Source organism: Anabas testudineus, chromosome 4, assembly GCF_900324465.2.
Source record: "Anabas testudineus chromosome 4, fAnaTes1.2, whole genome shotgun sequence".
Lineage (NCBI taxonomy): Eukaryota > Metazoa > Chordata > Actinopteri > Anabantiformes > Anabantidae > Anabas > Anabas testudineus.
Window position 1 is genome coordinate 6,390,762 of NC_046613.1, and position 27,374 is coordinate 6,418,135.

Genomic DNA, 27,374 nt, shown 5'->3' on the forward strand with positions numbered 1-27,374 from the left:
AGATGCTGCGCTTGGACTCATCATTACTAATCTTCACAGGGTTCAGTTCACGCCCTTTGGACAACGCTGGGCGCCGCCTTCTGGTGCTCCTCAGAAATCCTTTCTTCCACTCTGTGCTTGATACATACTTGGACTTTACGTGCTTTTGGTGATAAATATTGTATAAAGTATTGACAGCAGCATATAGTAATTGTTAAAATTGGTCGTTAGTTTCCAGCACAGCGAAATTATGGGAACTGACAGCGCAGTCGAGTCTCTGTGAGACTACGACTACATTTGTTTCAGGCATACATTTATTCGTATCAGATTTTTTAAACCTAATGTTAATTAACGACTTTATGCACAACGTTGGAATTCCAGACATTACATCCTGCATGACATGACATCTTACCAAATTGCATGTCATTTGCTGTCTCGGTTGTGTGTGTGCTCCCCCCGCCGGAATTTAGCCATTTCCCGACAGCACTTGAAGCCCACGTCCTCCCTCCCCCTCCGCTGTTCCCAGCTCCACAGTCCAGCAGCAGCAGTGTACTAGCATGGCGCTCGGTGCCGCAGGAGTTGTGTTGTCTCGGCTCTGTCCGTTTCATGTTATGTTTTACTAAAGTATCTAACAGAGGTGTGTTTGTACTGTACGCTGTATACCTTCAACGAAAAGCAGTAGTATTTGTTTGGCGAGTACTCCACACAAGAGGCTGTAGGATCCCAGGTAGCTTGCTAACTATTAACGTTAGCAAGGAGGCGAAAATTGGGAGATACGGGGCAACAAGAGGAGGAGTTTTGTTTTGGAAAAGGTAAGTTAAATTGAATTTAGCTGGCGACTGTACGTGTTATAGATGTGTTGCTTTCAGACAAAGTGGACAAAGAGAGTTTTTTCAACTACAAATACGTCAAAAACTAACTAGTTGTTAGTTACTCAGAAGGTAACTACACATTCATTTAGCCCCCATGCTAACGAGTGATCTTTGCTACCAAACTTAACTTTACTCCGATTTGCACATTTGTAGGTTTAATATGTTGCTCGGTCGGGGACACCACTGTACAGAGTACTGCTGCTGTCACAAAAAGTCACAGGAAAGTACACAGGACACGTTTTTCGTGTTACGTAATATTGACATTTTTTCGAGTAACGTTAAACTGTTGTTGGATTTAATCACCGAGATACTTACTTACCTGTGATATCAGCAGGGTCACACCAGGGCTATCTTGTGATAGTGATTTCATTATTCACCAGATAAGGTGTGTTGACGACATTTTCTATAGATTCAGCTGTGTTTTTTTTCTCTTGAAAGGCAAAATCACGGTCTTTCACTTCTGCACTATCGCTGCTGGACTCTCTTTATCGCTTTTTATGGCGTGTTGATCGTGCAGAAGTTCAGGGCACAAGGATCCGAGATCACATTCACCAGGTGTAGTTATCAATTATGAAAAAAAGCAGACCCTAACCCTTTGTGTTTATTTATAGGCATCCAATAGGGCAGCAGTTTTAGTTTTGCCAGTCATCTCATCAGTTGGCGACAATATTAAATGGTGAGAGTTTGTAAGTGTAGCAATTAAAACATACAATTTAATCGTATCTGTTGTAGGTATATATTACGTCCTATTTCTTGGATCTACAGTACAGTACAGATTGATTTCCAGATCTTGACTGTGTTTTTGTTTTTTTAGGTGATGCAAATGCCATGGCCATAGCTGAGGTATGGGAGTGACGTGACACAACGGGTCTTGCTTCCAAACAAAAACCATATCAGCATCATGTTTTTCTGCTAAAGTAAAGGCAGAACACGCAGAGAATGGACGAGTCAGTGTTGTTGGATTTGCTTGAGTGCCCCGTTTGTCTGGAGCGGCTTGATGCTTCTGCAAAGGTTCTTCCTTGTCAGCACACCTTCTGTCGCAGATGCCTTCAAGGCATCCTAGGATCACGTGGAGAGCTGCGCTGCCCAGAGTGCCGGACACTGGTGGAGTGTGCCGTGGATGAACTCCCCAGCAACATCCTTCTTGTGCGTCTGTTGGATGGTATCAAGCAGAGGCCTCGAAGGGCAGGATCCGGAGTCTGTGCGAATGGTACGTCTGGAGCTGTGGCCAGAGCACACGGCAGTGGAACCAGGGACCAGGGAACCCCAGGAGCACAACCCCAGCGAGCTCAAGCTAAGAGCACCCTTGTCCGGGTGGGTACACTCACTGTAACTACACATGGATCAATGAGCACAAATCTGTGTTTCCCATTGTTAGGGTCAAACTGAAACAAAACAGAGAAAATCTGTGGATTAAAAACAGCATGTTGCATTACTGCCTCTCTAATCTTTGCTGTGGATTAACTGTTATCATGGTGATCCGAAAGCCAGCCAGTTGACTAGCAGCCCGACATTACTAATGGGAATGATTTAGAGCAGATAATAGCTGAGCCAACAAATGAATTTACTATGTGCTCTGACTGCAGCCAGGCTTTTCCCGTAAGAAGGGTTCTCAGTTCATTTGTAGCAGCTGACAGTGCCATAAGCCAGAGTCTTTCTTACACTGCTGTAGTGTTTTTTGTGAATGCACTGTAAGTGAGAAATGTAGAATGGGACTCTTGTACTTGTTGAGAGGAGATGTATTGTATAGTTAGAAAAACCGTAGAAATTTCAAAATGCTAGGAATCTGTTTTTCACCATAATTATTTAAACAAACTTAAAAACTAAGATTTTGAACACAGAACAGGAAAATAGTTTCTGTAAACCCAGGGGAACAGGATGTTTATGCAACAGTGCCCTTAATTGTGTAAACACAAGATGAAAGCAGGTGCTGAGGCCATTCCTGTTTATTATTTATGTTCTTTTATAAAACAGTCAATATCTCATATACCGTTGTTGCTTTGTATTTGTTATAACACTCAAAATCGAAGAGGAGACTGTGCAAAAAATCTGGACTGGCGTAGGCCCCTCTTTAAGCATCGCTGGCCTCTGCGCAGGGATGATAGAATAGATGAAAAGATTTCAAGGACCTGTGTAGAATCATTGGAATGTCAAATGCTGATAATGTATCTGCCTGGCCATGCAGGTACGAAGATCAGAGACCTGGCTGTAAATCACTACAGGGGGACCCACCTCATTTGCCGTAGTATCACTTCAGAGGATTTGTGTTCATTTCAAAGCTGTTTGTGCATTGTGAAATTTTGCAATACTGAATAGAATACTGATACTGAAAGGCCTGTGGCGATAAAGTCGTGCACACTTGAAGGTACTTTGTATTCACTTAGCTAATCTTTTTAAGATTGGTAGTAGGTTACAGTGTAGGCATACTGTAGATGTTAATGATCCCCTATGCACACACCACATCAAAGTGCTGTGTGGCAGTGTGTATAACATTCAAAGCGTTTTGACTGTTCTCCTTGCATTTGTTAATATTTGTAGGACACCAAGTCTATTCTGAATTAAGGCTGATGACAGGAAAGTACTGCTGGGAACAAGAAGAGTTGTGGCTGTGCAGGTGTAACACTTTCAGAACATAAAAGCGAGAGATCAAAGCTCTTGCAGATTCCCTGGCCTGATCTCTGGTCAGTGTTTTTTGGGGACTAAATGCTTCACTGCCTCTGGGTGACACCCGGAGTCCCACTTCTTTATTGTTTGTTGTCTGCCCTCCGATTTTTGGGGTATCTCAAAGCATGAAGCAGCTCCATTGGTGCAGTGGCCTTGTTTAAGCAGATCCCCACCTCCAGATCTACGGCCAGAGAATTGCTGGGAGGGGCGGTCAGTAGGGGCTGTGTGACAGATGCACAACAGGGTTTTGTTTTGCTTCCCCTCTGATCTTACTGACTGACCGACACATGTAGAGGGGCCAAGAAAGATTGCATGTCTATGGAAAGCTACCAGTAACTGGCTGGCCGAGGTGTTAAATGAAGGTGTTAGGAGCAAAAGGGACAAATGTTTAGTGAGTAACCTCACACAGTAAGTTTTCTGCCCCTCCTTTTCTTATCTCTGGGGAAGCAGTTGTTTGACACTCAGCCCTGGTATTTCTTTGAGGGATATAATAGGGCTCATCTTCAATGTATCTCTGTGGTTGTCTGGCCCTTCACAGTCAGGTTGATGACTCACCTCCATGGTGCTCCATTACATGGATGTTTTGTCTTCCTCTTGCTCTTGTTGACTCATAACACAGTATTTTGTTCACACAGATGGAGAACAGATAGCACAGTGGTATGCTTGCGTGAGAGCAAGTAATGCCACTGGACTTGCCCGGAAGTCAAAGGTCAGGGTTCAGGAATCATAGTAATGAGGGAGAGGGTAAAAAATTTAAAGAGAGATCTGTATAGATGGCTTCAGTTATCATTGTGGTCCTCTGGAGAGTTGAGCCTCTGCCCCCACAGACTTAAAATAGAACATTTTATGATGATTTCTGCTTTTGTCGTAAAGGCTGTACTTTAATAATATTGTGCATTAGCCACTCTTTCGAGTTCAGATTACATGTACAGTTTTAATATGACAATGACTTAATTAACAAAACTAACTTCTCTCAACAACCTATTGTATGCAAGTGTATTAGTACATGTATGTGTGTCTGTCTTTGTATGCTTAGTTAATGAGAAATGAGACATTACCCTCTCTCGGTTCCCTAAGCTCCTGGGGATGTAATTAGGTCATTGTTTCTTTTTTGGTAATGAGAGATTTATTTATTATTTTATTATTTAAGTATTTTTTTCCATTTATAGGTCTGTCTCCTTGATAGCTCTTCCTCCTGCCATTATGTCTTATCTTCAAAATTCCCAGAATTCATTCAAAACAAACAAGAAGCAAAACGCATCCTTTTCATTTGGTCATTTGCTGCTGATTTAAGGCTGTTGTCCAATGTCCTGTTACACGCAAGATACAAGTCTTGTTCCCAGTTGCCACATTTTTATGATGCAGTTCCTGTGTGTTTCGACATGCCACTTTAAAAGTTATTTTTTTCCTCTGAGAAAAGAGAATGTTGTGCATGGGTTCCTCATGTAGAGGTATCTCATTAAAATTCCTGTGCACCTCCCTCGTCTGAGGTCGATGAGTCACACTGGCCCTCTTTGATGACATCATGTTGTTGTTGAAGCCTTTCCTCTTGACTGGCTGGCTGACCTCTGCTTGCTCGACAGAACCCCGTCATTACACCCTCGCACTGCCCACATACTGACAAACACATACTTACTGCTTTCTACTGGGAATTTTTCATGAGAGCTTTGGTCTGTTCATTCCTGCTCTCTTAACACTCTCACACTTTCTGTTGCCTCCTCTGTATTTCCCACGGAGGTCCACACACAGCCAAGATCTTCTGGACAGTGTGTGTCAGGGATTTTGAAGGCACCTGTAATTTTCTCTTATGAGACATTGACACAAGCTGTATTTTTCCCCCTGCCTTGTCCCTTAATCCAGGCTGGAACCTGTTAAAGGCCTAATGAGATTAGAGTTTATTAGCCAGTGAGTCGGTGCTGGTCCCTGTTCTCGTCTTAATGACTGACTCTCATTCCCAGCAAGGGAAAACTTTATTTTGTTCAGCAACCCCTGTGTCTTAATGACACATTAATCGTAGCTTTCACACTTATTTGCAATTCTCACGTTTGTTTCTGTCTTTCTATGTTTTGGGAAACAGAATGAGTGAGCAAGTGGTCTGTTACACTGTGGAAAATTACTGTTCTCCATCGCTCAGTACACATAATTCCCAAGAAGAAGTTCAAAAGACCTAATCATGTGATTAAGGTGCAGTCATGGCCTCGTCACTGTAGGGTAATGCTACTCTCCCGACAAAGGTTTTTGTCTTTTAGGCCTTTCAAAAGGAACACTGTGGAAAGGACGTGACTTGCCTTTTTTTTGTTTTCATTCTCATTTTGACCTTTTTTCCCCAGACACAAGGAAAATTGTGTCTGTGTGTACCGCCATGAGTTGTAGCAGGTTACTGTTTCTCCCTTAAACATCGGGCTTGTCTAGTCTTGTTTCACTTGCCAGCTCATGTTCACCTTCTCCACTAAACCTTCTTAAAGTAGCAACATGCATTTATGTGTACTTTGTGTCTGTTTTCGCTGCTAGACATGTGATGCACCTCTTTTATTTACAAGCAGATGTGGTGATTTGAAAGGATATTAGAGGTCTGTGCCCATAAATAGGGTCTGATGTGTCTCTGCACCTGAAAGCCCCAGGGCAGACTCACCTGTAGAAGTTGTATCTTGTTGCAAGACATTGTATGAATATGAAAAAAAGTGCTAACCTTCTGACAGGCATTTTTCTGGATTTTGTAGATTTCTGTGAGAAAAGAAAAATAACCTCACTATTGTTGTTAGTTCCACTGGTTTTAACACTAACATTTCCCAATGGCCTTTCATCTGTCCATATCCCATCTCCTGCCAAGTTTGTCAATATGACAATAGTGGGGGAAGCCATGATGTCCTTTACAGTCCTATCACACATGAGCAAGCAAACAAAAGCCTTGTTTTATGTGTGGTCCAATGCCAAAGATTCCTTTGGAAAATGTTAATTATCAACTGTTTGTTATGCAGGTTATACAGGCAACTTTGAGTGCTTTTCATCATAAATTAATCCAGTTTGTACTAGTCATCAAAACGTTTTTGCTGACTGGTCTTCTGGCCTTCGTGTTAGGAATTGACACCAAATAAATGTTACATGTATTTTCAGTTCAATTTATTCTTTTGACTGTTTGGTCAGCTGTTTGACAACATGAGTCCTGTTGTGTGCCTCTCTTATTCCCAAGATACCCCTAATACCTGACTGGCTTCAACAGAGCAGTTTGACCTCTCACCCCGTGTTGTGATTGGTGACCCAGGATTGGCCATCCATGGGCCGTTTGACTGCTGGCATGTTAAGTGTTCAGTTCCCCTCCCTAAGGCAGAATCATGATGTGCTGGGAGTTTTGTTTTCAGTTGTTTGACTTCTGACCCCAGAGCTATTACTGGCTCTTGATATACCTTCAAGCAGCAGCAGCAGCAGCAGCAGCAGCAGATGCAGCTGGTTTACCTTGCCCCTGCATGAGAGATGTGTGTGTTCCCTGACCTCCTTCTGAGATTTGCAAAAGAATCATATCATATATGAATATTTTTATGATCTTTGCATTTTTCCTTGAATCTGTGTTTATGTGGTGTTCTGATAATGTGATAATGTTTCCTGCCTATGCTGCACTCAATGTTAATTTGTCCCCTGAGTGACATCTTTGTCCCAGTTATGAGAAGGCACTGGTTATCTTGTACTCAGTGCAGACTATGAAGTGTTGTGTTCTTTAATTCACAGTGATTATGTCTGTTTTCAAAGATCTGCTTTAACAAAGACAGCATGAATGTGTATGTCTAGCCATATCTTATGCAATACAACTTGTTTTTGCAGTACTTGGTACAGTTCTTTAAAGCATAAGTTTTTAATTGAAGTTGCAACTTAACTGATTTGAGAAACTGAATTGTATGATTGTGTATGTTTCAAAGAATCATTTTGTATCAAGTGTTTTTTTTTTTTTTTAATCTGTTAGGTATTTGGGGGAAAAAAAAACAATTAATGCCATCAAAATCCCAAAGTTTTTAATTTATGCTAATTTACAGTCAAGTAGTTCAATTTATGGGCTGCAACTCTGGAGTATTTGGCATTTTTAGATGGTGGAAAAATTATAATTATCCAACTAGGTAGATATTTATCTTTTGTTGATTGCTCTAACAACATGTCTTTTTCTAATCCATATTTTGTATTAGTTAGGAAAAAAATCCTTTTTGTGACAACTAAAAGCCTGCGTTCTCAGTTACTCCACATGTGTGGGGTCTTGCTGACAGCGTATGATTAATTATTGAAGTGGACTTGAATAGGAGGCAGCGCTGACAAAGACTTGAATTTTTTTGGGAGGGGCCTTAGGTCATAATATGCTTTCAGCACACACATCCTACCACAAGCACTGACCAGAGAATTGCGTTATCACTTGTGTCCCATTATAGCAGTTCTGAATAGAGCTAAATGTACTTACTTACACAAACACACACCTAGCTGTCTTTGAGTTTTCCACGGCAAAACTAGGGCAATGTTTGTTTTAATGAGTCATTCTAGATCCATGAGGGCCTATTGTATTGTACACACCCACAAAACCCAGGTGTAGTGTAGTCACTACGCAAGCAGTCCTAACAACATTGGGTTGAAATGTTATTAAAGCTTTGAGTCAATGCAGACTTTATTTCTGTTCTCCGTGGTGGACAGGTGTGATCCTAATGCTAATTGTGTCAAGTAGAGGCCTGTTATCTCCCTTGTGTATAGACATCCTGACTAGTTTTAGAGGTACCGCAATCTGTCTCTGCTTTCTCACCATTGCTTAATGGTAATACTGTGGGCTAAGTAACCACAGCAACCTGGGATTTTGAAATGTGAGTCTGGGCCAGCAGAATGTTCTGCTTGTCAAATGTCTCTAGTCTTATGAACCATGCCCCTCTAATGGCCAGTGTGTTCATGACCACTCAACGATATGACAAACACAGGTGTCCTGCAAATTCTTGTGTTTTGTATAATGTGCTGAAAATTAAGTCTGGTCTGTTTTGATGAAATTGTTTAAAGTTAAAACTTTTAAAGCAGAAGCCGGAGACCTCTAGCATTGATCTGTGAAGGGCTAATCACACAGCATGCTGCAACAAAAACCTACTCAGTCCCCCAACTCAGACTTTTGCGGTCATTACCTTTCAGCTTTGCTTCTCTTCCTCCAGTGCATGATGCCTCTCTCAGCAATGAGACAAGATAAGGAAAGCTAGCAGCTACATTTTAAATAAAGACTGACACACTCGCACACTTAACAAAGTTAAATTTGTTCAGTGGTGTGCCGTTTCTGGAGTTGGAGAATAAATGTGGTGTTTGTGCGTTGGCCTTTTACCAGTACTAGGTCAGAATTATATGTTTATGTACTGTAAAGGTACTATGTACTAGTACCAGCCAGTCAAAATAAGCAGGCATAAGATACTGATACTGCCTAACAAGACTGCGATACAATATAGCAGATTTGATCTAGGATTGTCCAATTCCTTGACAAATTTCCTCACAACTTGCACCACCGTGCTTAAATCGAAGTCAGTCTAAGTAGAGCAGAGCAGAGCAGGTGGCTCACCCTGAATGACTAAGAGGAACAAAAGGCCACAGACACTGCACGCTTTCACCAGCACAGTGGAGAGTAATGTGAGGAAATGCTTAGTATTCAGCTCATATTGACTGGTACTCAATACACAGATACTGTTACATTTGTGAACTAATCCCCTTGTAACGTGGAAACAAGCTAACGTCCTATGTGCAACACCTCTCCAGGTTATTAAATACCTGAAATATCAAGGTTACTGTATGCTGCTCTTACTCGCCCAAATTGTCAGTGGTACTGGTAGTGCATGGAAATATTTCAAGACAAAGACAAGACAAACTGTTCTCCTGTCCCACTTGTTTATTTCTTCAATATAATCAGATGTTTTCTAATTCAGAGAGTGTTTAAGCTAAAAAAAATAAATAGATGCCTAAATGTGTAATATTCTGATTAATTTTGCAGTTGTTTGACACTTGGACATGGAAACATAATTTGGAATGTATAGTATTGACTAGTGTTGTTCTTTGAGATTAGCTAAGGCTCCTGACCCAGTGTTTGCGTGTCTGTGTCACAGAGTCTTAACATAGGTTCAGCATGGCGAACCTGGCTTCCTCTCCCTTCCTCGTTTCTTTTGATCTCACCCTGTTTTTATGCCCGTGTCTACAGCTTGCATTTAGCTTCCTCGCGCTCTCTGTCTGCTCTTGAAATGTGAGTGGGTTTCGTGTGAGGGGAATTGTTAAACCTAGAGTATGAACTGGCACAGAGTTAAGAAGTTCTGTTCTTTCAGTTTTTAGTCAGACAAGCACACTGGATGATCCCAGGGCCACCCAGAACCAGCCTTTACCCCACATCTGAAGCTAGCCAGGTAAAGAAAGCCAGTCCATATAGATTAGGCTACACAAAGATATGTGGCTGTTCATGAGCCTACATATAAATAAAAGCTTCATGAAAACCGCATGTGTCAGAACTCCACAGTATGTGTGCACAACTTCCTTCAGTGCTTCTGTACTTAACCTTCTTAGTGATGACTTATCTATAGCTTGCTAAGTGCACTCATCTCTGAAATCTCTTTATTTTTCTGCCTTTCTGTGTTGAATGTTTTTATAGACCCTACAGAAATCCAGAAACCCCAGATTACAACTCAAGGTCAGGAACTGATCATAAAACTGTACATTGCTTGTGTCAGTGACTGGTTACCCCTGGTTACTTTTTTGCTGCTTGTTGTTTTGTGTTGTCTGTTGTTATTTGCTCTCTCCTTTTTCCACTCACCCCAACCGGTCGAGGCAGATGGCCGCCCACCCTGAACCTGGTTCTGCTCGAGGTTTCTTCCTCTGTTGCCTAGTGCTGCTCAAGTAGGGTTGTTGGATTTTCTATATAATTCTGTATACAGAACAGTAATGTCTTAAACTTTACGATGTAAAATGCCTTATGATGACTTCTAGTAGTGATTTGGCGCTATACAAATAAAACTGAATTCAAAAATTTAATTGAAATGTGGTTTGTAACTGGCACCCAGTGAAATGAGTCAAGGGCGGTGTCCGTTACAAACCATTTTCTCTCTTAGTGCAGTACATAAGTATAAGTAAGCCTAAATGCAACATGCCTTTGCTGACCTAGGAACAAGAGGAGGAACAGGAGGAGAGTTTCAAGGGCTTTTGAAACTTTCTGTTCTTCTCACATGTGATCTAAGCTTCCATCTGGCCTCCAGACTGTTCTGAGTGTTTTCGTGCCTGTAAACTAATGTGTGGGACCACATTTGGTATGTAGTGAGGGAAACAAACAGCACAGTGAGTTGTTATAGAGTAAAGCTCTTGAAAAGGGTGAATGGTTTACCTCTTCCTTTCCATGTAAAATGCAGTGAAGATAAATGCTTCTCCCTCGTTAGGGTGACTTAGACTTAATATATTCTGAATTTTTCAATTTGAATTCCTTTATTTAATTCTGGTTCCAGGTATATTACTGAGACATTGACCTTTAAAATATTTTTCGTTGGCTTAAACCAACCAGGTTCTTGTTGGAATAGTTCTCTCTGTATTTCAAGCATGATTATAATGGTTTTTTTTTTTCCAATGCATGTCTCAACTCTACTCGCCTTTTTGGTTTTCCAACAGGCAAAAGTTGTGAATAGATTTTTAATTATTTTTTGGTGCCATCTTTGATGTTGCAAGCGATCTGAGGTGATGCTTAAAGGTGAGGCAGTGAAGGTACTGCAGACTACTGATTGGTCAGGAAGTAGTATCACTACGGCAACCATAGTTGTCGTTTTAACACTGAAGTGTTTCCCAAACTCTCCAGATATTTTTGCTTATCATTCTTTTATTTTGCTGCATTCACTCTATTGTGAGACAAAGATTTTGTGCCTTGGTGTGACAAAAAAGCCACATACCGAAACACAAGAACAGCATTCATTCAATATCCATCCATTGTTTGTGTGTGTGTCTACAGTTTCACAGGAGTTTTATGAGGCATCACTATGATGACCAGCAGAGTAACTGTTACTAATAGTGAGTAAAATTGAGTTGGGCCAGTACCATGCGGTAGAACAACACTAGCGTTTGCTGGTTTGTGCGTTTTTCGTTTTTCTTAATTCAATCTGAGACCTTGGAATTCTTTGATATTATAGCTTCAATCGGGGACATCAGGCCCAATGAGTGTGCTATGTTGTGGTAATGGTCTTGTAATGTAATGTCACTGAATACGTTATTGTGGGGATTTGTAGTCGTTTTTGTTACCTTTTAAGCTAGCGGTTTCTCTTTTTCCAGTCTCTGTACTAAACTAAAGGTAACTGGCTCCTGTCTATAGTCATGTACTTGGTGTGAAGACATGTTTAGCATTGAACTTATCATCAAAGTCTTTACAAAAAGAAAATGTCTGAAACTATTTTTTGTGATGTGATGAACCATTTACTCCACTGCAGCACCCAGAACTGGACACTGACTGAATGACTTTCTTTCGTAAGATTCGCTGCATTGTCAAGAGCCCCATTAATAGCCAAAAAGTGCTCCTGTGAGGAGTTTCCATAGAAACCAGAGAATGGAAGTTTTTCTTTTGTCTCAGACTGAGAGGGAGACAACAGCCCCAGATGAGTAAGCTGTGTCAGGAGGTTGCTTCGACAAGAGCTGCTCATCTGAAGGGTCTAGTCTGAAAGCCTTATTCAGGTGTTATAATTAGTTTTACCTCGTTTGAACCATATTTTTGATGATCCTCATTTTTATGCTTGTTGGATATACTGTATACACCCGATTTAAGTCTGGTGGGATACCTTAAAAATGAGAGCTCTCATTCACACCCAGTGTTTTGCCCTACAATGACAAAATAACACCTAAATACAGAAAATCAAGACCCATTCGATTTACTGCAGCCATAATATTCTATATGTTTTAGTAATATACCTGTTCACTAGAGATGTAATGGTTCTAAAATTGTCTTTTGTGTTGTGTTCTGACTTCCAGAACTGTGACAGGAACCCCCACTCTTCCCACCTGTCTCACAGTGAAGCCTCCTACATATTATTACTCCCTGATGTCACCTTATTCAATACGTTATCCTGAAAATAGGATATTTCTTGACGTATGAGGATTCGGAGAATTCTTGCACCACTACTCTTCACTAAATGGAGACAAAAATATCCACAACCAAATGTGTGATAGAACTTGAAAAAGAAAACTTTTGTTAGAAGTAGAACATAACAAGTCAAAATGTGCCTATTCGTTTGTAGCCACATTCTTTTATTTTTTCAAAGGCAGATGAATTATGTTTAGGCAAGGATAGGGGTATGCTCTACAGCAGTCATTATAAAGTTTAATGGAAATCAATTGCTTGTGGTAGGGTGATGATGGCAAGATCATTAGTAAACAGCAACTGCAAATGAACAACAAATGTCCAAGGACCACAAGGTTAGTGTGGCAGGTGCCTTCATGCTATCTTTGGTGAGAAGTTTGACATGTCTTGGCCTGTTAATGTTTATGTCAAACCAGACAGCCTAGCTCCATGCACTCACTGTTTTGGCAGTAGTACCCCCTGCAGACACTGTGGGTGGCATGTCCTTGTGGTTAGCACTATAGCCTCACAGCTTAAAGGACCTTGTTTCTAATCCACTAGCTGTGTAGTTTTCTGTGGAGTGTGTGTGTTCTCCTTCCACAGTCAAAAGAGCTGTATGTTAGGTTAACTGGTGACTGAACTGCCCATTGGTATGAGGACTCGTGTCATGTCTAGGGCTTACCCTACCTCTCACCCAGTAACAACTGGGATTGGCTTCAACACCCTCTAAACAGGAAAAGCAGTTAAAATGATGGATGAATGGACCCCCTGCTGGAGGTATCCATATGGGAATGGAGTTTTGTCTGGCATTGTCTGGCACTTACACGTTGTAGGAAAGGTTTCTGTTTGCTGTGGTTACACATAATTCTGCTGACAGACACAATAGTTACCTTAATGTTTTAGCTGTAAAGGGAATCTGCTTGAGTGCAGGTTTATAATTGATTGTGATTTTATTGTGCTGGTTGTCTGAACCATATGTGTAGCACAACAGTTCAACATTATGTTGAAGTTGTACCATTAACATCCCTACAAGAGACCTGTGTGCGTTTGCGCGTGCGTGTGTGTGTATGCTCGCATGTTTATATGGCTTTAATTGTGAGGACCTGTATATATTTTTGACCACTGGACTGAGGACATTTTTACAAAGTGAGGACATTTTAGCCAGTCCTCACAAAGAGAAGGATGTTTAAAGAGAAATTTCAGGGTTAAGACTAGGTTTTAGGGTTAGGGTTAGGGAAAAGTTGAAGAGGAGGCAGTTAGTTGTGATGGTTAGGGTAAGGCAGTAGATGTGATGAATTAAAAATTGAAACAGTAGATCAGCATGGCCTAGCGACAGTAGGGGGCTAGGGAATTAATTATGTCAATGAGTGTCCTCATACTGACTGCCATACAAAAATGTGTGTGTGAGAGTTTATGTGATGCTTGTTTGTGTTGCCTGAGATGAGACTTTTTTATGGCATGTTTGTAGTAGAAACTATTTCTCTACACAAGACAGAAAAAGACAGGGGGCAGAAATCTTCTGTACATTCCTGTTAGATGCACAGTCCTATCTAATCTCCAGAGGGGATTTTTGGTAGGGACCGATGGTGCTCCTTTCTGCTGGTTCACAGCAGACACAACAACACTGTCTCCATGGATGCACACCGGATATTAACTCCTACAGCCATCACCCACCCCCAGTTTTACTTTGTCTTGCACACCCACACCACCTCTTACGTCCACAGGCCACTATGTTAAGCTGAGTAAAACATGTAAATGTAACTCTTCTGACAACTCCTCTTTTATGATGCTGGAATAGGGAGATTAAAAACAGCTGAGAGCAGTAATAGTGTGGGACCAAAACATAATATTGAGTAAAGAGTTTGTTTGTTCGGGTGTGCAGTGAAGACCTCCATCATACAAAACATTTATTGATAAACTAATATAGTATAAATCAGGAGGGACATCTTGACGCCTCAGCATCAGATCCAGTTGACAAAAAGGACATATTGTTCTCTTGTGCAGGACTTACCTTTGATTTTATGAGAGCAGTCATTTTAATTATGTGTTAAAGCAATTACATAACAATGCTGACTTGCTGGACACTGTGCTGCTGCTAAAGGTTTTATTCTTAAGTCTTGGCAATGGTGTAAGAACAGCTGCTCACAAACTTTTCCCTCGCAACTTCAAGAACAGAAGCATTTTATATTTACCATCTAATAAGCCCATTGGTTTTGTGTATTTTGAACCGTTTCTGTCACTTGAAACAAAAATTACAGACCATCCAATTTCATTTGAATTTTCATCACGAAACTCCCTGCCAGGCCTAGGTGGGCTCAAAAGCCCTGTTTTCCCCTGAAAGGAGGCCCAGTTCCAGTGCAGTGTGCAGGGGGCTGCAGTACTCCTCCTCCTCCTCCTCCTCCTCCTCCTCCTCCTCCCCCCCCCTCCCCCCTCTCTCCCACATGCTGCACCAGCAGAGCCAGAGAACGATAGGCTGTGTGATTCTCTGCACAAGGGTAATGTCACCCTGGCTCACCATCACTGCTCATTCTGTACTTTTACTCTCTACTGAGCCTTTAAACGGTTCATTAGCCTTTAACAAGACTGCAGAGCCTGCTCCAGACTCTGCTTTAACCCCTCCGTCGCTAGCTCATGTTTTCACTCTCATGCCAGTATCTGTCTGAGTTCTAGACATTTTTTCTAACACTTTCTATATTCCTGGTTGACTTCACTGTTTCAGTTCAAGAGTTAACATCCAGTCAGTTGGTAGTGTTTGTGATTCTGATCACTGCGGAGGATGTCCAACAGCAGTGAGATAAATGGTGGGGGGTTGGTTTGGACTGAAGCCTTCTTCATGGACACCCATCCTGAATGGAGAACATTGATGCTTCTCTATCCTGCTACTCCCCCTACTCGCTGTCCCTTTTCCCGTGGATTGTCATTCCCTGAATGGGCCTTTCAGGACCCTAGCCTAGCAGGCTGAGATACAAAACCTTCCGCTGCAAGATAAAGGGGCAGAGCCTAGGGCCCCCTTAAGGAGTTAGTCAGCTAGCTACAGCCAGGCTCATCACATGGAGGGTGTGAACACACAAGATCTTTTCGCTATTTGGACACAAACATGGCAGTTTTGGTTTCTGGTTGATTTTGTAAGAACAGTTGCAAGCTTGTTACTACACGTGATTCAGATGCGCACTGGAACCCTGAGCTTCTCTGTATATTACCCAGAGGAGTTATATGTGAGAATGCCAATGTCAGTCGTTGGACATTAAACAGACATTAACCTACCAGCTCCCTTGTAAACAGTCTTATCAACCTTAGAGTAATGCAGCATGTGTATATAAATGGAATAGATGAATTGAATTCACCTACAGCTGAAATTAATGGAAAACACTAATAGAAAAATAGTAAGCCCTCTTCCCAAGTCTCATCTGACTCTGGAGCACCTAGTTCTATAGCCCAATCCTTCCTGAGACGACCAGTGTTGGTGCCATGAAGGCAGCAACAATCCAGGAAATCGAATATTTAGGGTTTGGATGTAAAATGAGTGGATGAAAAAAGTAGATCTTGGGCTTGAATGTGAATTCTGGGTTCCATTTCTACACAAGATACCTGAGTTAAAGTTAGCAGTAAAATAATGAGTGAGGTAATAGTTGGTTTGTAGCATAAAGGATGAGATGTCAAAAAAAAGTTTATGTAAGAACACTTCTTACCGCCTAACTGTGGATTCAAAGTGAAATAGTTTTTTTACGAGACAATAGAGTGCAACTCTTTTTCTACCCTTTCCTCATCTTACTCTCACTTTGTGTTTTCAGGGTGTACCTCAACTCCCTTGTGCAAAAGCACTCTACAACTACGATGGCAAAGAACCAGGAGACCTCAAGTTCAGCAAGGGCGACATTATTATCCTGCGCCGGCAAGTGGATGAGAATTGGTTCCACGGGGAGATGGGTGGAGTCCATGGCTTTTTCCCCACCAACTTTGTCCAGGTCATCAAGCCACTGCCACAACCACCACCTCAGTGCAAAGCTCTCTATGACTTTGAGCTCAAAGACAAGGAGGCTGACAAGGACTGTCTGCCCTTCTCTAAGGTGAGACAATGCAACACCCACAGCTGTGCTACGTGGTCACTGTAGTCGAACAAAAATACCTGTCATTACGGTGACGCTCTGTCTTCTAAGCATTAATTTTATCAAGTTATGGGTGTGTTGTGAGGGTTGTTAACTGAAACGCCCAGAGAAGTGGTTTAGGTTTTGAGCCAGGCTTCTTGATGAACAACTGTAATTAGGCAGGAGAGAATGAAGGCCATATAAAGCGTAACTACTGTAATTGAGTGTTTTATCTGTCGAGCTGTTTGGGTCATACTTTGACATTTCTGTATTCTGTCGTCACTTGTTAAAATGCCACATGAGCAAAACAGAATTAAGCTTGCTAAGTAGTTTTCCAAACTGAATGCGGTGCTCAGGACCCAGTGTTTTTGTTCTTGGGCATGTCCCTTTCAATAAAACCATTGTCTTAACTTTATTCTTTCTGTTCAGTGTTTCCTCAAGGATGAGAAATACTTTGTTAGTACATTCTTAATTAGGTTCTTCTTCATGCAGCACCAATCTCTGTCTTGAATTTTCAGGATGATATCCTGACTGTGATCCGCAGAGTGGATGAAAACTGGGCAGAGGGAATGCTGGGAGATAAAATTGGAATTTTTCCTATCTCATATGTTGAGGTAAGAAAACCAAAGTGTATTTAAAGTCAATATGTCACCAGTCATTGGTGGATCAATTGGCAAGATCCTTTGAACATAGTGTCTTTGCTCATACATTTTGCCAGCTGTGTATGATGCTTCACTTCCATTTGAAATGCTCATGTTTCATTAAACCACTGAACCAGTCTTTGAAGATTTAGACAGTCACAGCCTCTCTGAGCTCCACAGGTCTCACTTAAAAGCTTTAGGACTAATCCAGACAGAATTAAGTAAATCTTTGCCTCTTAAAGCTTATTTAATTTTTTTTCTTAAAAGCTGTCTATTATAATGTTTATCCTATTATTATGAATTTTATTATTAACAAGCAGGAAACAATCTAAAAAAGGGCTATAAACTATACATAAGCAAAGGCAGTGCCATTACAGACCTATAGAGTGTTTTAAAATATTCTTGCACAAGCTTTGTTAAAACTTTTTCATGGACGTTTACTGTTGGCTTTACCGTCTTTTCAATAATCTGCAGCTGCTTTTAAAGATGAACTTCAATTTAACGCTATTCTGTTGTTAATCCTACATGTCTGCCTTAATGTGCTGAAATGTCAGTGATGCACCTGAACAGGCTCTGTCCTGGACTGGAGTAAAATACTTAGCTTTTATGTCCTAAGTAGAGGGTGGTGCTTGAGGCAGTGTGTGACAGTAAGTGATGGCACCTTATGATTAACTGAAACCTTTTTAGAGTTCCTCCTTTGATTTCTGCCTTAAAGTCATACATTACTGTGCCTGAAACTGTCACAAAGCCTATGGTTTCACAGCTATCTCAGAGCCATTAATTTTCTCAGACTAATTGTCCAGTGTATTGACCTGATAGATCATTCTGCTGCTCACCATCCCTGCTGACTGGGTGAAGATACAGCTTTTCCATGACAATCAACTTTATTGTAGAGAGTGACAGTTTTCCTGATCATTTTAATGTTCCAGCCACCACTGCTTGTTCATCTCTTGCTGTTATTTCCACCTTACAAGTCTCTTCATTGCCCCCTGCTTCTCTTCTGCTCTCATAGTTCAACTCGGCAGCCCGTCAGCTTATAGAGTTGGACAAGCCGTCAGACTCCAACGGAGACTCTGGCGAGGGGGCCTCCTTGGGGCCCCAGAGCAATGGTGCCCGGGCAGGGGAGAAGAAGAACAGCAAGAAGCGGCATTCCTTCACTTCTCTCACTATGTCCCACAAACCCATGCTTGCTCCTCCACCCCAGCGCCACTCCATGGAAATTAGTGGGCCAGTCCTCATTAGCTCCAGCAACCCCACAGCAGCTGCTCGAATCGGAGAAATTAGTGGGGGGCTTTCCTGCAGCGCACCTTCACAGGTAAGATATGCTACAGCCAAAAAGACAGAATAAAGGAGAGTGCCAGCTCATTGCAGGTCCTTTCCTAAAAGCTGACTAAAAAATGAGTGATGCACTCCATTCAGTTGTTGAGAAGATGCAACAATGTTTGCTGCTTAGGTGTAGCTTTCACCTGTTGTCACACATGAAAAGATGTTGCACGTTACCGTCACTCACTGAACCTTAAAGTATTTGGAAATGCAGTTAATGTCTGTTTATGACAGCCACCAAGGGAGGTTATCGTAAATCGGAGCAACTTTGCAGCACCTGATAAAACAAAATACATCTGCATGAACACTGAAGGGAGGAAAGAAGCAACAGTGTATGATCTGCTTTATCTTAGCAGATATGGTTACATATCTACTATTGAACCATAAATTTGTTATAATCTGCCCAGTTACCAAGTGTTAGGATCAGCTGAGGACATTTCTATTTGCCATATTACAATGCGTCTTTATTCCGATGGCCTGGATGAGATACAGCAGCTGTCCTGGCCAGCTGACTTGTCAATACCTTCTCCAGCGGTGTTTAATTGCATAACTGTAAAAAAGAGACAATTCACAACTGGAAAGCAGCTCCAGCTTTAGCTCTTCTTGTTTTCGTAAGATGTTTGTTGCTTTTCAAAGGCTCCACTTTTCTTCTGTCAGAAATTAGGCTGACTTCCTTTTTACCCATAATGCCAAAGAGGCAATTTCTCTATCCAAGCATTTGAAATCTTGGATGCATGACTCCACTTGTCCTCAGAAACTACTTCAGCTTTACCCTCAAGGTTTCCACACCAATCCCAACATGACAGCAGCTCACAGCTGTTTTATGATTCCAGTTGCTGAACATTGGCTTCGACTTTGTGCTAGAATTCAGAACAACAGACGTGCCCATTTCTAAGACTAGTATTCTGCTGTCCTGCTGTTTTTTTTTTTTTGTTAAACTCAAATCTACTACTACTACTACTACCATACAAACAAGGTATGGTGTTGTGTTAGCATTGTTGGCTCATAGCTATAAGGTCATGGGTCTGAACCCACCAGTTGTCCGGGGTTTCATGTTCTCCTTTCTACCATGGGTTTCCTCTTGCAGTCCCAAAATATGTGGGGTCTATCAGTTGGTAACTTTAATTGCCCCTAAATATGAATGTCAGTTTAATTGGTTTTCTGTCTCTGTGTGACCCTGTGACCTGTCCAGGGTGTACCCTGGCAAGCATTAGGTTTTAAAAGGTAGACATCATTTCCCACAGGTTTCAAAATAATATTGGTCTTATTATCTTTAATCTTGACCATGGTGTTCAGTAAATTTCTTAAGTCAGCAGCATTTATGTACTGGTGGTTACTCAGTTCTTTTGAAACTGACATCCACATGCGCTTTCTGAAACAATGTCTTCCCAAACTCCCTATTTAGCTCATTCTTTAATCTTACAGCTACACTATAGGTGAGTTATTTAAGAAATGAGTGCTTGTCTATAGTGGATCCTGTCAAAATCTTTTAAAGTGGATATTATTTATGTATCCTGTGAGACCATTCATGTGGAAGGTGTTACCTTGTTTATAATCACTCCAGATCTTTTCCCACTGCTCATTATCAGGATACATGTGGAATAAAGAAACCTCTCTTCCAACTGCTGTTAACTGATCCTCCCTGGTGACAATAGAGATAACAATACATCTTATTTACAGGTCACTGTATAATAAAAACACAATAGAAAGGCTCTCTGGGCACTGTGTGTAGAACCCCTCTACACTCCTCTCTCCCACTTCACATCTATTCATCTTCTCTTATTACAATACACAGACAAAAAACAACAACAACAAAGGTAAGCATTGCCCAAGGGGCTGAGTAGTCTGTCTTGGAAATCCACCAGTGTACCAGTTAATGCGAAGAGGAGTTGTCAGCGATAAGACAGAATTCTTTTAATTCTTTTAATACTTGTCCTGTATGGTACAGTTTTCTCTTTTTGTCAGCTCTGGACACGACTACATATTGGTTTTCTTCAGCACACCCAGTGCACAATAGATAAAAGAAAAAGAAAGTAAAGATTGAATCTGAAGTTGGCCTGCTTTCTAAAACATTTACCTTAAGAGGTGACTGTCTGGAGCAGCCGTGCATGGAGAGAGACGACAGGTTACAGGGAGACATTGTGTGTCCAACAGTATGGCCTTGTTAACAGGGCACCAGCATGGCTCATCTGGATAACTGATGGTGGAAGCCACCTCTCTTTACATGTAACATCTTGGCAGAAGGTCCCCTGGTTTTCATTGACCAATCAGATCATTGTGCCACAATTATATTAGCAACCTTACAGTATGTTGTATTCATTCTTTCTTTTTACAAGTTTCATTAATAAGAATAAAACCTAATTACTTGTATTTCAATTTTAATTTTTTCAATTAGGAGTGCAGCTTTGCCTCTTCGTTGTATTCATCATTGGGTATTTGATGATCCACATTTCTTTTTTTAGGTACACATTTGCACAACTGGACTAATTGTAACCCCACCCCCTAGTAGCCCAGTTACCACAGCAACGGTCTTCACATTTCCCTCAGAGACAAGCTACACGTCCATCGCTGTGGTAGGTGGAATCATCTTGAAGTCTTATAAATCTTACTACCACTAGAAGCAAAAGAACTCCATAAAAAGTGGTTCAGTGTTTGTATGTGTCTTTATTTGGACTGCTAGACTGATTAGATAAACAACCTAAAATTATACAACATATTGCTATGGTTAAGGCACAAAAAAAAAAAAATTTGTATTGAGTTCAAGTTTTACTGCTTCATATGAGATCATTTCAACAGTATTTTGTTTGGACAGTTGTGCATGCCATTTGGCATCATTGTTTGTATCCATTTAAAACACTTTTAACCTAGAATTTCATAATTGTAGAAAAACAAAATGCACGGTAGAAACGGATTTTAACACATTTGTAGAGAATGGTATAACAGTAAACTATTATTTAACAGGCTTAAATCAACCAATGTAAACAACCAGTACTAAGAGACTTTTGTTTTCCCTTGAGAGGATAAGTTTTAGATGATACAACCTCCTCACAGCTCTTCTCACCAACGAGCCAACAAGCAACACAGTTACTTCAACTGGTTCAGAAGTGACACAAAAAGATATTGTAGCTTTATTTTTAAACAATTTGTCAGTAAACTACAAAAAGAGTGACTCCGAGGAACCTTTGAACCAAAGTTTTACGCGTTTCAACTGAAATAAAAACAGTACAGCTAAAAATGTCAAGAAATCCCTGCAGCCCACACAAAACAGCACGCACACTTCCTGTCTGTCAATGTGTATGCTCTGGCTTGTGGAGTTTCTGAATGAGCAGGAATGTGTACACAAAAGGTTGAGCTCTCCGCTTCACTTGGGAAACCTACATGATGTTTTTGTACAGATGATTTCTCTAGCCTGCAGGCAGCCTAATTATCTCAGCTCAAGCGACAGCAGTGAACCGAAATGCACATCAACACTCGCACATACACACGGAGTCTATACACATACCACAGGGCTGTCTGAGTGCCACTCTCCTCCCCCATTGTGTCATGGAAGCGATTACTCTGCTGCTCAGTGCTGGCAATGTTGAGCATGGGAAGACTCGTCTTGCTCCTAGGTATTGGAGTTGTCTCCACCATCGCTCTGACTCATTGAGAGCTCCTGTGGGCCTAGAATCTTTCACAATTTCCAAAAAAGTGCACAGTGTTATTTTGTTTTCATGTGGTCTATGCTAACATGGCAGGTTGGAGACTTAATTTTACTCGGTTAATCGAGAAGCATACACGCAAAGCATCCGAAGAAGTATTAGAAAAGCATGCTGGTCATTAGCCTCTAGTCAAAAGCCTCTTTTGACATTACAGACTTTCAACAAGGGAAAACAAGTGAGTCAAGATGAATCCACTCATGTTGGTTTGAGGGTTGCTCTGAAGTGTGCCTACAGACATGTTTTTCATATGGTCCCAATTAAATACTGCAATGGATTTAACATCTAGCTATGTGGTCTCCTAGCAACAAACAAACGAACAGAGTTGGAGATTCTCATCACAGGGAGGGAAATCAGAGACAAGTCTAGGGTGTCTGCCAAACCAGACCAGAGGGAATAACCCAGATGACAGATGATCTCTCATTCTCTTTCCCTCTCTGTAGCTCATAAACAAACTGGTTTCTCTTCTTACACAACATACACCGTTTCTTTCTTCTTTTTTTTTAAGTCTTATGTTGGTTTGTTTCTGTCTTTCTGCTTCACACTGAGACAAAACAAGTGATGAATTATTGTGAAATTGTAATTAAATGTTGATCCTGTCTAATTACTGATGTAATTTTATTCTTTTACAGGATGCACTCCCACCACCCCCACCTCCTCCCCCGCAGTCCTCTGGTGGTGGTGCAGCGTATCCATTGGCTGCCGGACAGAGACCCTCCCCCAGTATAAGCGACCAAAGTGGGAGACAAAGACCCACAGTGTGAGTTATAAAAACAGTCCCACACAAAAATATGCAGTCTTCTTCAATGTGCAGTGAAAAGTGGTTTGTGCAGCCATGGCCCGGGGCCTTAGCACACATGCTCAGTTCAGAGGGGAAAGTCCTCGCTTGTCTGTGACCCCCCCCACCCTATCCTTTACAGCTGTCACTGTGAAGCTGCAGAGTGTGAGCTTGTGCACAGGTTGAAGGGGTCAGAACCTGTGGATGACTGTCTCTTGGGTCCCATTGGACATCCTTTTTGTCACCTCTGACTTTTGACCCCCTCACCTTTATCCTCATTACTCCACCAAGACAACACACACCTGATAAGAATTAGATCCACCTCATGAATACTCTCCAACCATTATCTGTGTCTGCCTGTGCAAGTGTGTCAGACTCTGAGGCATTTATGTTCCCTGCCCCTGACAACACTGACTGAAATCAGACTGAAAACATCCCAGCTGAGACCCATATCTTCTTGGCTGCCATTCCAGGCCTGTTCTCTCACTGCTGTAGAGAGATGACCTGCAAAATGTTATGTCCTCCAGTGCTGATTTCTCTGGGTCAGAGAACACAGTTTCTGCTGGAGGGTCTCAGAGGAGATGATGACAGATGTACAGCTAGACAGCAGAATAAATCCAGAACAAATGGCATGCTGTACAAAATCTGTGTTTGGTCAGTGCCTCATACTTGTTTACCCACTTTCTGGATCTAGCTATGTGGCAATGTTCCCCTATACTCCCCGTAAGGAGGATGAGCTGGAGCTGAGGAAGGGAGAGATGTTTCTGGTGCTGGAGCGCTGTCAGGATGGGTGGTTCAAGGGCACCTCTATGCACACTGGCAAGATTGGAGTCTTCCCTGGGAACTACATGAGTCCAGTCAGCAGGTCAGTCATTGATTCATAATGAGTCATTATTGTTGTCAACATATTGTACACCTCACTGTCACACAAACACATGAACAATGTTTTGTTCAAATACTATTCTTGTGGGGACTTTTTAGCAGGTCTTCACGAGTTCAAAGAGCGTTTTCCAGGTTAATGGTTTAGCAACTCAGATGTTCTAAACATGAAAACATTTTATGAGATGTTAAGTGCTTCTTATCAAGTAAACATTTGGAAGTTCCTAAGTCACCTCATATATGTCTTAAACTTTTTCACATTCCCTCCCCTCAGGACAGCTTCTGGGAGCACCCAGCCCAAAGTGTCCATGAGTCTGTGCACTCAAGCTGGCAGAGGAGTTACTATCGTCAGCCCTTCCTCTGCTCCCCTTGGGGCCATTGTTCCAGGGCCTGATTTCAACAAACCCATCACAATGTGCTCCAGTGCTTTACCTGTCAGCTCCCAACCCGCAGCTGTGGTGACAGCAGCTCAGACAGCCACAGGCCAACAGCCAAAGGTCCCATTGCATGTCAGCTCCCAGATGACTGTGAATCAAGCTCGCAATGCAGTCAGGACAGGTAAATTCAGGGGGAGTGAAATTGTTACTGAATATATATATAATATTTTAAAACACCCTTTTATAATATTGTTTCACATGCCATTTGCAGCTGCGTGTCAGGGTCAGGACCGTCCCACAGCAGCGGTGACACCCATCCAGTCTGCAACACCTGTGACCTATCTCCCACACCTTGCAGTGTGCCCACAGCCATCTTCTGGTCCTGCCCAAGGCTGTACCCGGGCTGGAGGGGCAATGGGCTGTGCCGCTGCTTCTCTGACTCCACCCAATGTCAGTGCTGCTTCCCTTGATGGTGATGCTCTGAGATCTGTACCTGTCCTAACTGTGCCTGTCGGCCCTGGGAATAGCCCTGCTCTCATTGCTATGTCCAACAACTCGGCTCTCGCCTGCAGACTGGACAAGGATGTCAAGGTAGGACATATCCAAATATTTCGGTGCCTCCATGAATGTCATCACCATGCTTAATATTCATTGTTGTTGCTATTTTCAGTAGATGTTTGGATGTTTTATGTTTATATGATTGTGGGGAACACAAATTTCTATCAGATGAGTGAAATGCCTTGTGGAGCTGGGGATTGTCTTATTAAAATGCTAATTACACCAATATATTTCACTACTAGTAATCAACACAGAGCAGTTATTTTTTGTATTTCTGTTATTTGTTTGGCCATTTCATTCACTGATCTGAAGTCTTAAACCTGCCTGGGCAAAAATAGGAATTTCTCCGCAGTGGCGTGTGTCAGTAGTGGAGAAACCAATGGTTCCAGGCAATAGAATATACCTGTCTGTGGTTTGTGAAAATTACTTGTCTCATTGCCTCAGGAGTTTCTGCAGTTCTCTAACATGGAAAAAACCATTCTGTCTTTATGCTGCAGAGAGAAAAGAAAAGTCTTCTGAAGCTGTTGTCCTCCAATAAGAAGAAGTCTCGTCCTTCACCCCCCTCCTCTCCTACACTTGAGGCAGAACAGGCTGCTGCTGGAGAGGTGCTACATGGTGCCACGGGGCATGACACCTCCCCTCCCTCCTGCTCTGTCAGCTGCCTCGAGTCTGAATCTGCTGCTGCTGTTGCATCTGCCTCTTCACCCTCCTCATCCTCTTCAGTTCCAGAGTCCTCCCATTGGAAGAACAGTCCCCTTGATGGATGTGCTCCTATTGCTCCTCCTCCTCGCCAGCCGTGCTCCTCTCTTGTATCTCAGCACCATGACTCACGGTCCATCATATGTGAAAGGTACACTTTCATTGTAAATATGTAGTTTAATACTAGTATCCTGCTTGACTGTCCCATTTCTAGAAAGTGTAACACTGTATCTGTGTCGTGACTGATATTAGCTGTCATTGTTGCAGCAGTATCAGTGACTGACTGTACCTCTGGCTGTCCTCCCCAGGTACAGGGTGGTGGTATCATATCCTCCCCAGAGCGAAGCTGAGCTGGAACTTAAGGAGGGCGACATTGTGTTTGTTCACAGGAAGAGGGAAGACGGCTGGTTCAAAGGCACACTGCAGAGGAACGGCAAGACTGGATTGTTCCCTGGCAGCTTTGTAGACAGCATCTAATAAACCCAGTACAGTGAAGAACAGCTGCCCAGGCTAATTACTGCTAGACTCACCATATTGTGACAAACCAAACATATCAGCACACGCACGGTCACCAGGACAGGACACTTTAACTGGTCAGAGTCCACTGTGGCCCTGGTCTGGGAAAAGAAACACTATGACAAAGAGCTGCAGAGAGGACCAGGATGTGTCGTCACTGAAAGCCCAGTGCACAGAGTTAGAGGAGAGCACAATACTCATGAACATTTCCTTTTTGTTGGTTATTTATATCTTTGTAACAATTCAGCTGTTCAGTTGTGTGCCTTGTACTGTTCCTGACTGTATTGTGTATATAAAGACACAAAGATGATTAGTCCTAAAACAACCAGTATGAACTGTTGATATACATATGTTACACATTTTAACTTATTTCATAGATTGGCCTTTTTCTAGTGCAACACATTAAGGGGTTAAGCTGGCACATGCCTTATGTCCCATTTTACCGCATCACTTAAACTTCTTCATTAGGCTGCTGATAGACATTTTACTATTATTTTAAATAGTCAGCAGATTAGAGAAGCTCTATCAGATGCAGGAGACCAGAACAAAAGAGCACCGTCATCATCACTTGTGCTGCATACTAGAGGAAAAAATACTTACCCAGCTCCATTATAGGCATTATATCAACCTGAGGATTATAACAGATCTGCAATATTGCACATTCATATTCTCTAACTGTAGTTCACAGTCCTGTGAAGATGCACATCAGAAAATATTTCTCCACGTTTTCTCCTGGTGTGGCTGAGGCTGCAGTTAGTGCTAAGGACTGTTACTTTCAGTGATCAAATACACTGCCCATCCAAAAAGAAAAGTTACCACCAGGATTTAAATAAACAAATAGGTATAATTACTGCATGGATGATTATGTTTCAGCAGCCAAAACGTTATTGAACCCCAACTGATGCAGTGAGTAGCTTCTCATTTCTTGAACAACCATGTCTGAAGACACATCCTGTGGTCGTGGAAAAGATGTTAATCTGTTTCCAAACGGTCTAATTATTGACATCAAGCAAAGAAAACATCTAAGGAGATTATTGAAATTGTGGAAGAGTGGTTCAGGGAGCATGACACATCATTTTCACACATGGATTGGCCACCAGACCTTAACCCCATTGAGAATCTTCGGGATGTGCTGCAGGAGACTTTGTGCAGTGGTATTCTGTGGACGAGAATAAATGTTGTGACATTGCAGAAGCCACTGTGAATGCATGTTGTAATCAAAGCTAAAGGTGGTCCAACAAAAT

The 27,374-nt window shown here is 41.9% G+C and overlaps 1 protein-coding gene across 3 annotated transcripts; it reads left to right on the top strand.

Moving 5' to 3' along the window:
• Positions 1 to 510: 510 nt before the first annotated feature.
• Positions 511 to 27,216, top strand: sh3rf1 (SH3 domain containing ring finger 1). 3 transcript variants are annotated; one of them, XM_026346022.1, is made up of 13 exons: positions 511 to 791; positions 1,463 to 1,527; positions 1,666 to 2,165; positions 16,368 to 16,643; positions 17,180 to 17,275; positions 18,315 to 18,617; positions 21,088 to 21,198; positions 22,956 to 23,083; positions 23,796 to 23,966; positions 24,255 to 24,538; positions 24,629 to 24,948; positions 25,413 to 25,765; positions 25,923 to 27,216. In XM_026346022.1, exons 3-13 carry the CDS (start codon positions 1,791 to 1,793, stop codon positions 26,089 to 26,091), a joined length of 2,586 nt encoding a protein of 861 aa, XP_026201807.1. In that variant the 5' UTR covers positions 511 to 791; positions 1,463 to 1,527; positions 1,666 to 1,790; the 3' UTR covers positions 26,092 to 27,216. The 3 variants fall into 3 exon arrangements, with proteins under 3 accessions (XP_026201807.1, XP_026201806.1, XP_026201808.1); XM_026346021.1 differs by lacking the exon at positions 1,463 to 1,527; XM_026346023.1 differs by lacking the exons at positions 1,463 to 1,527; positions 21,088 to 21,198.
• Positions 27,217 to 27,374: the final 158 nt, after the last annotated feature.

Excerpts from the sequence above, each read along its gene's own strand:
- sh3rf1 (XM_026346022.1), top strand. The coding sequence starts at position 1,791 with ATGGACGAGTCAGTGTTGTTGGATTTGCTTGAGTGCCCCGTTTGTCTG. Across the intron at positions 16,644-17,179 it reads ACTGTCTGCCCTTCTCTAAG|GATGATATCCTGACTGTGAT; the intron begins GTGAGACAATGC and ends TTGAATTTTCAG. Across the intron at positions 24,539-24,628 it reads TCGCAATGCAGTCAGGACAG|CTGCGTGTCAGGGTCAGGAC; the intron begins GTAAATTCAGGG and ends TGCCATTTGCAG.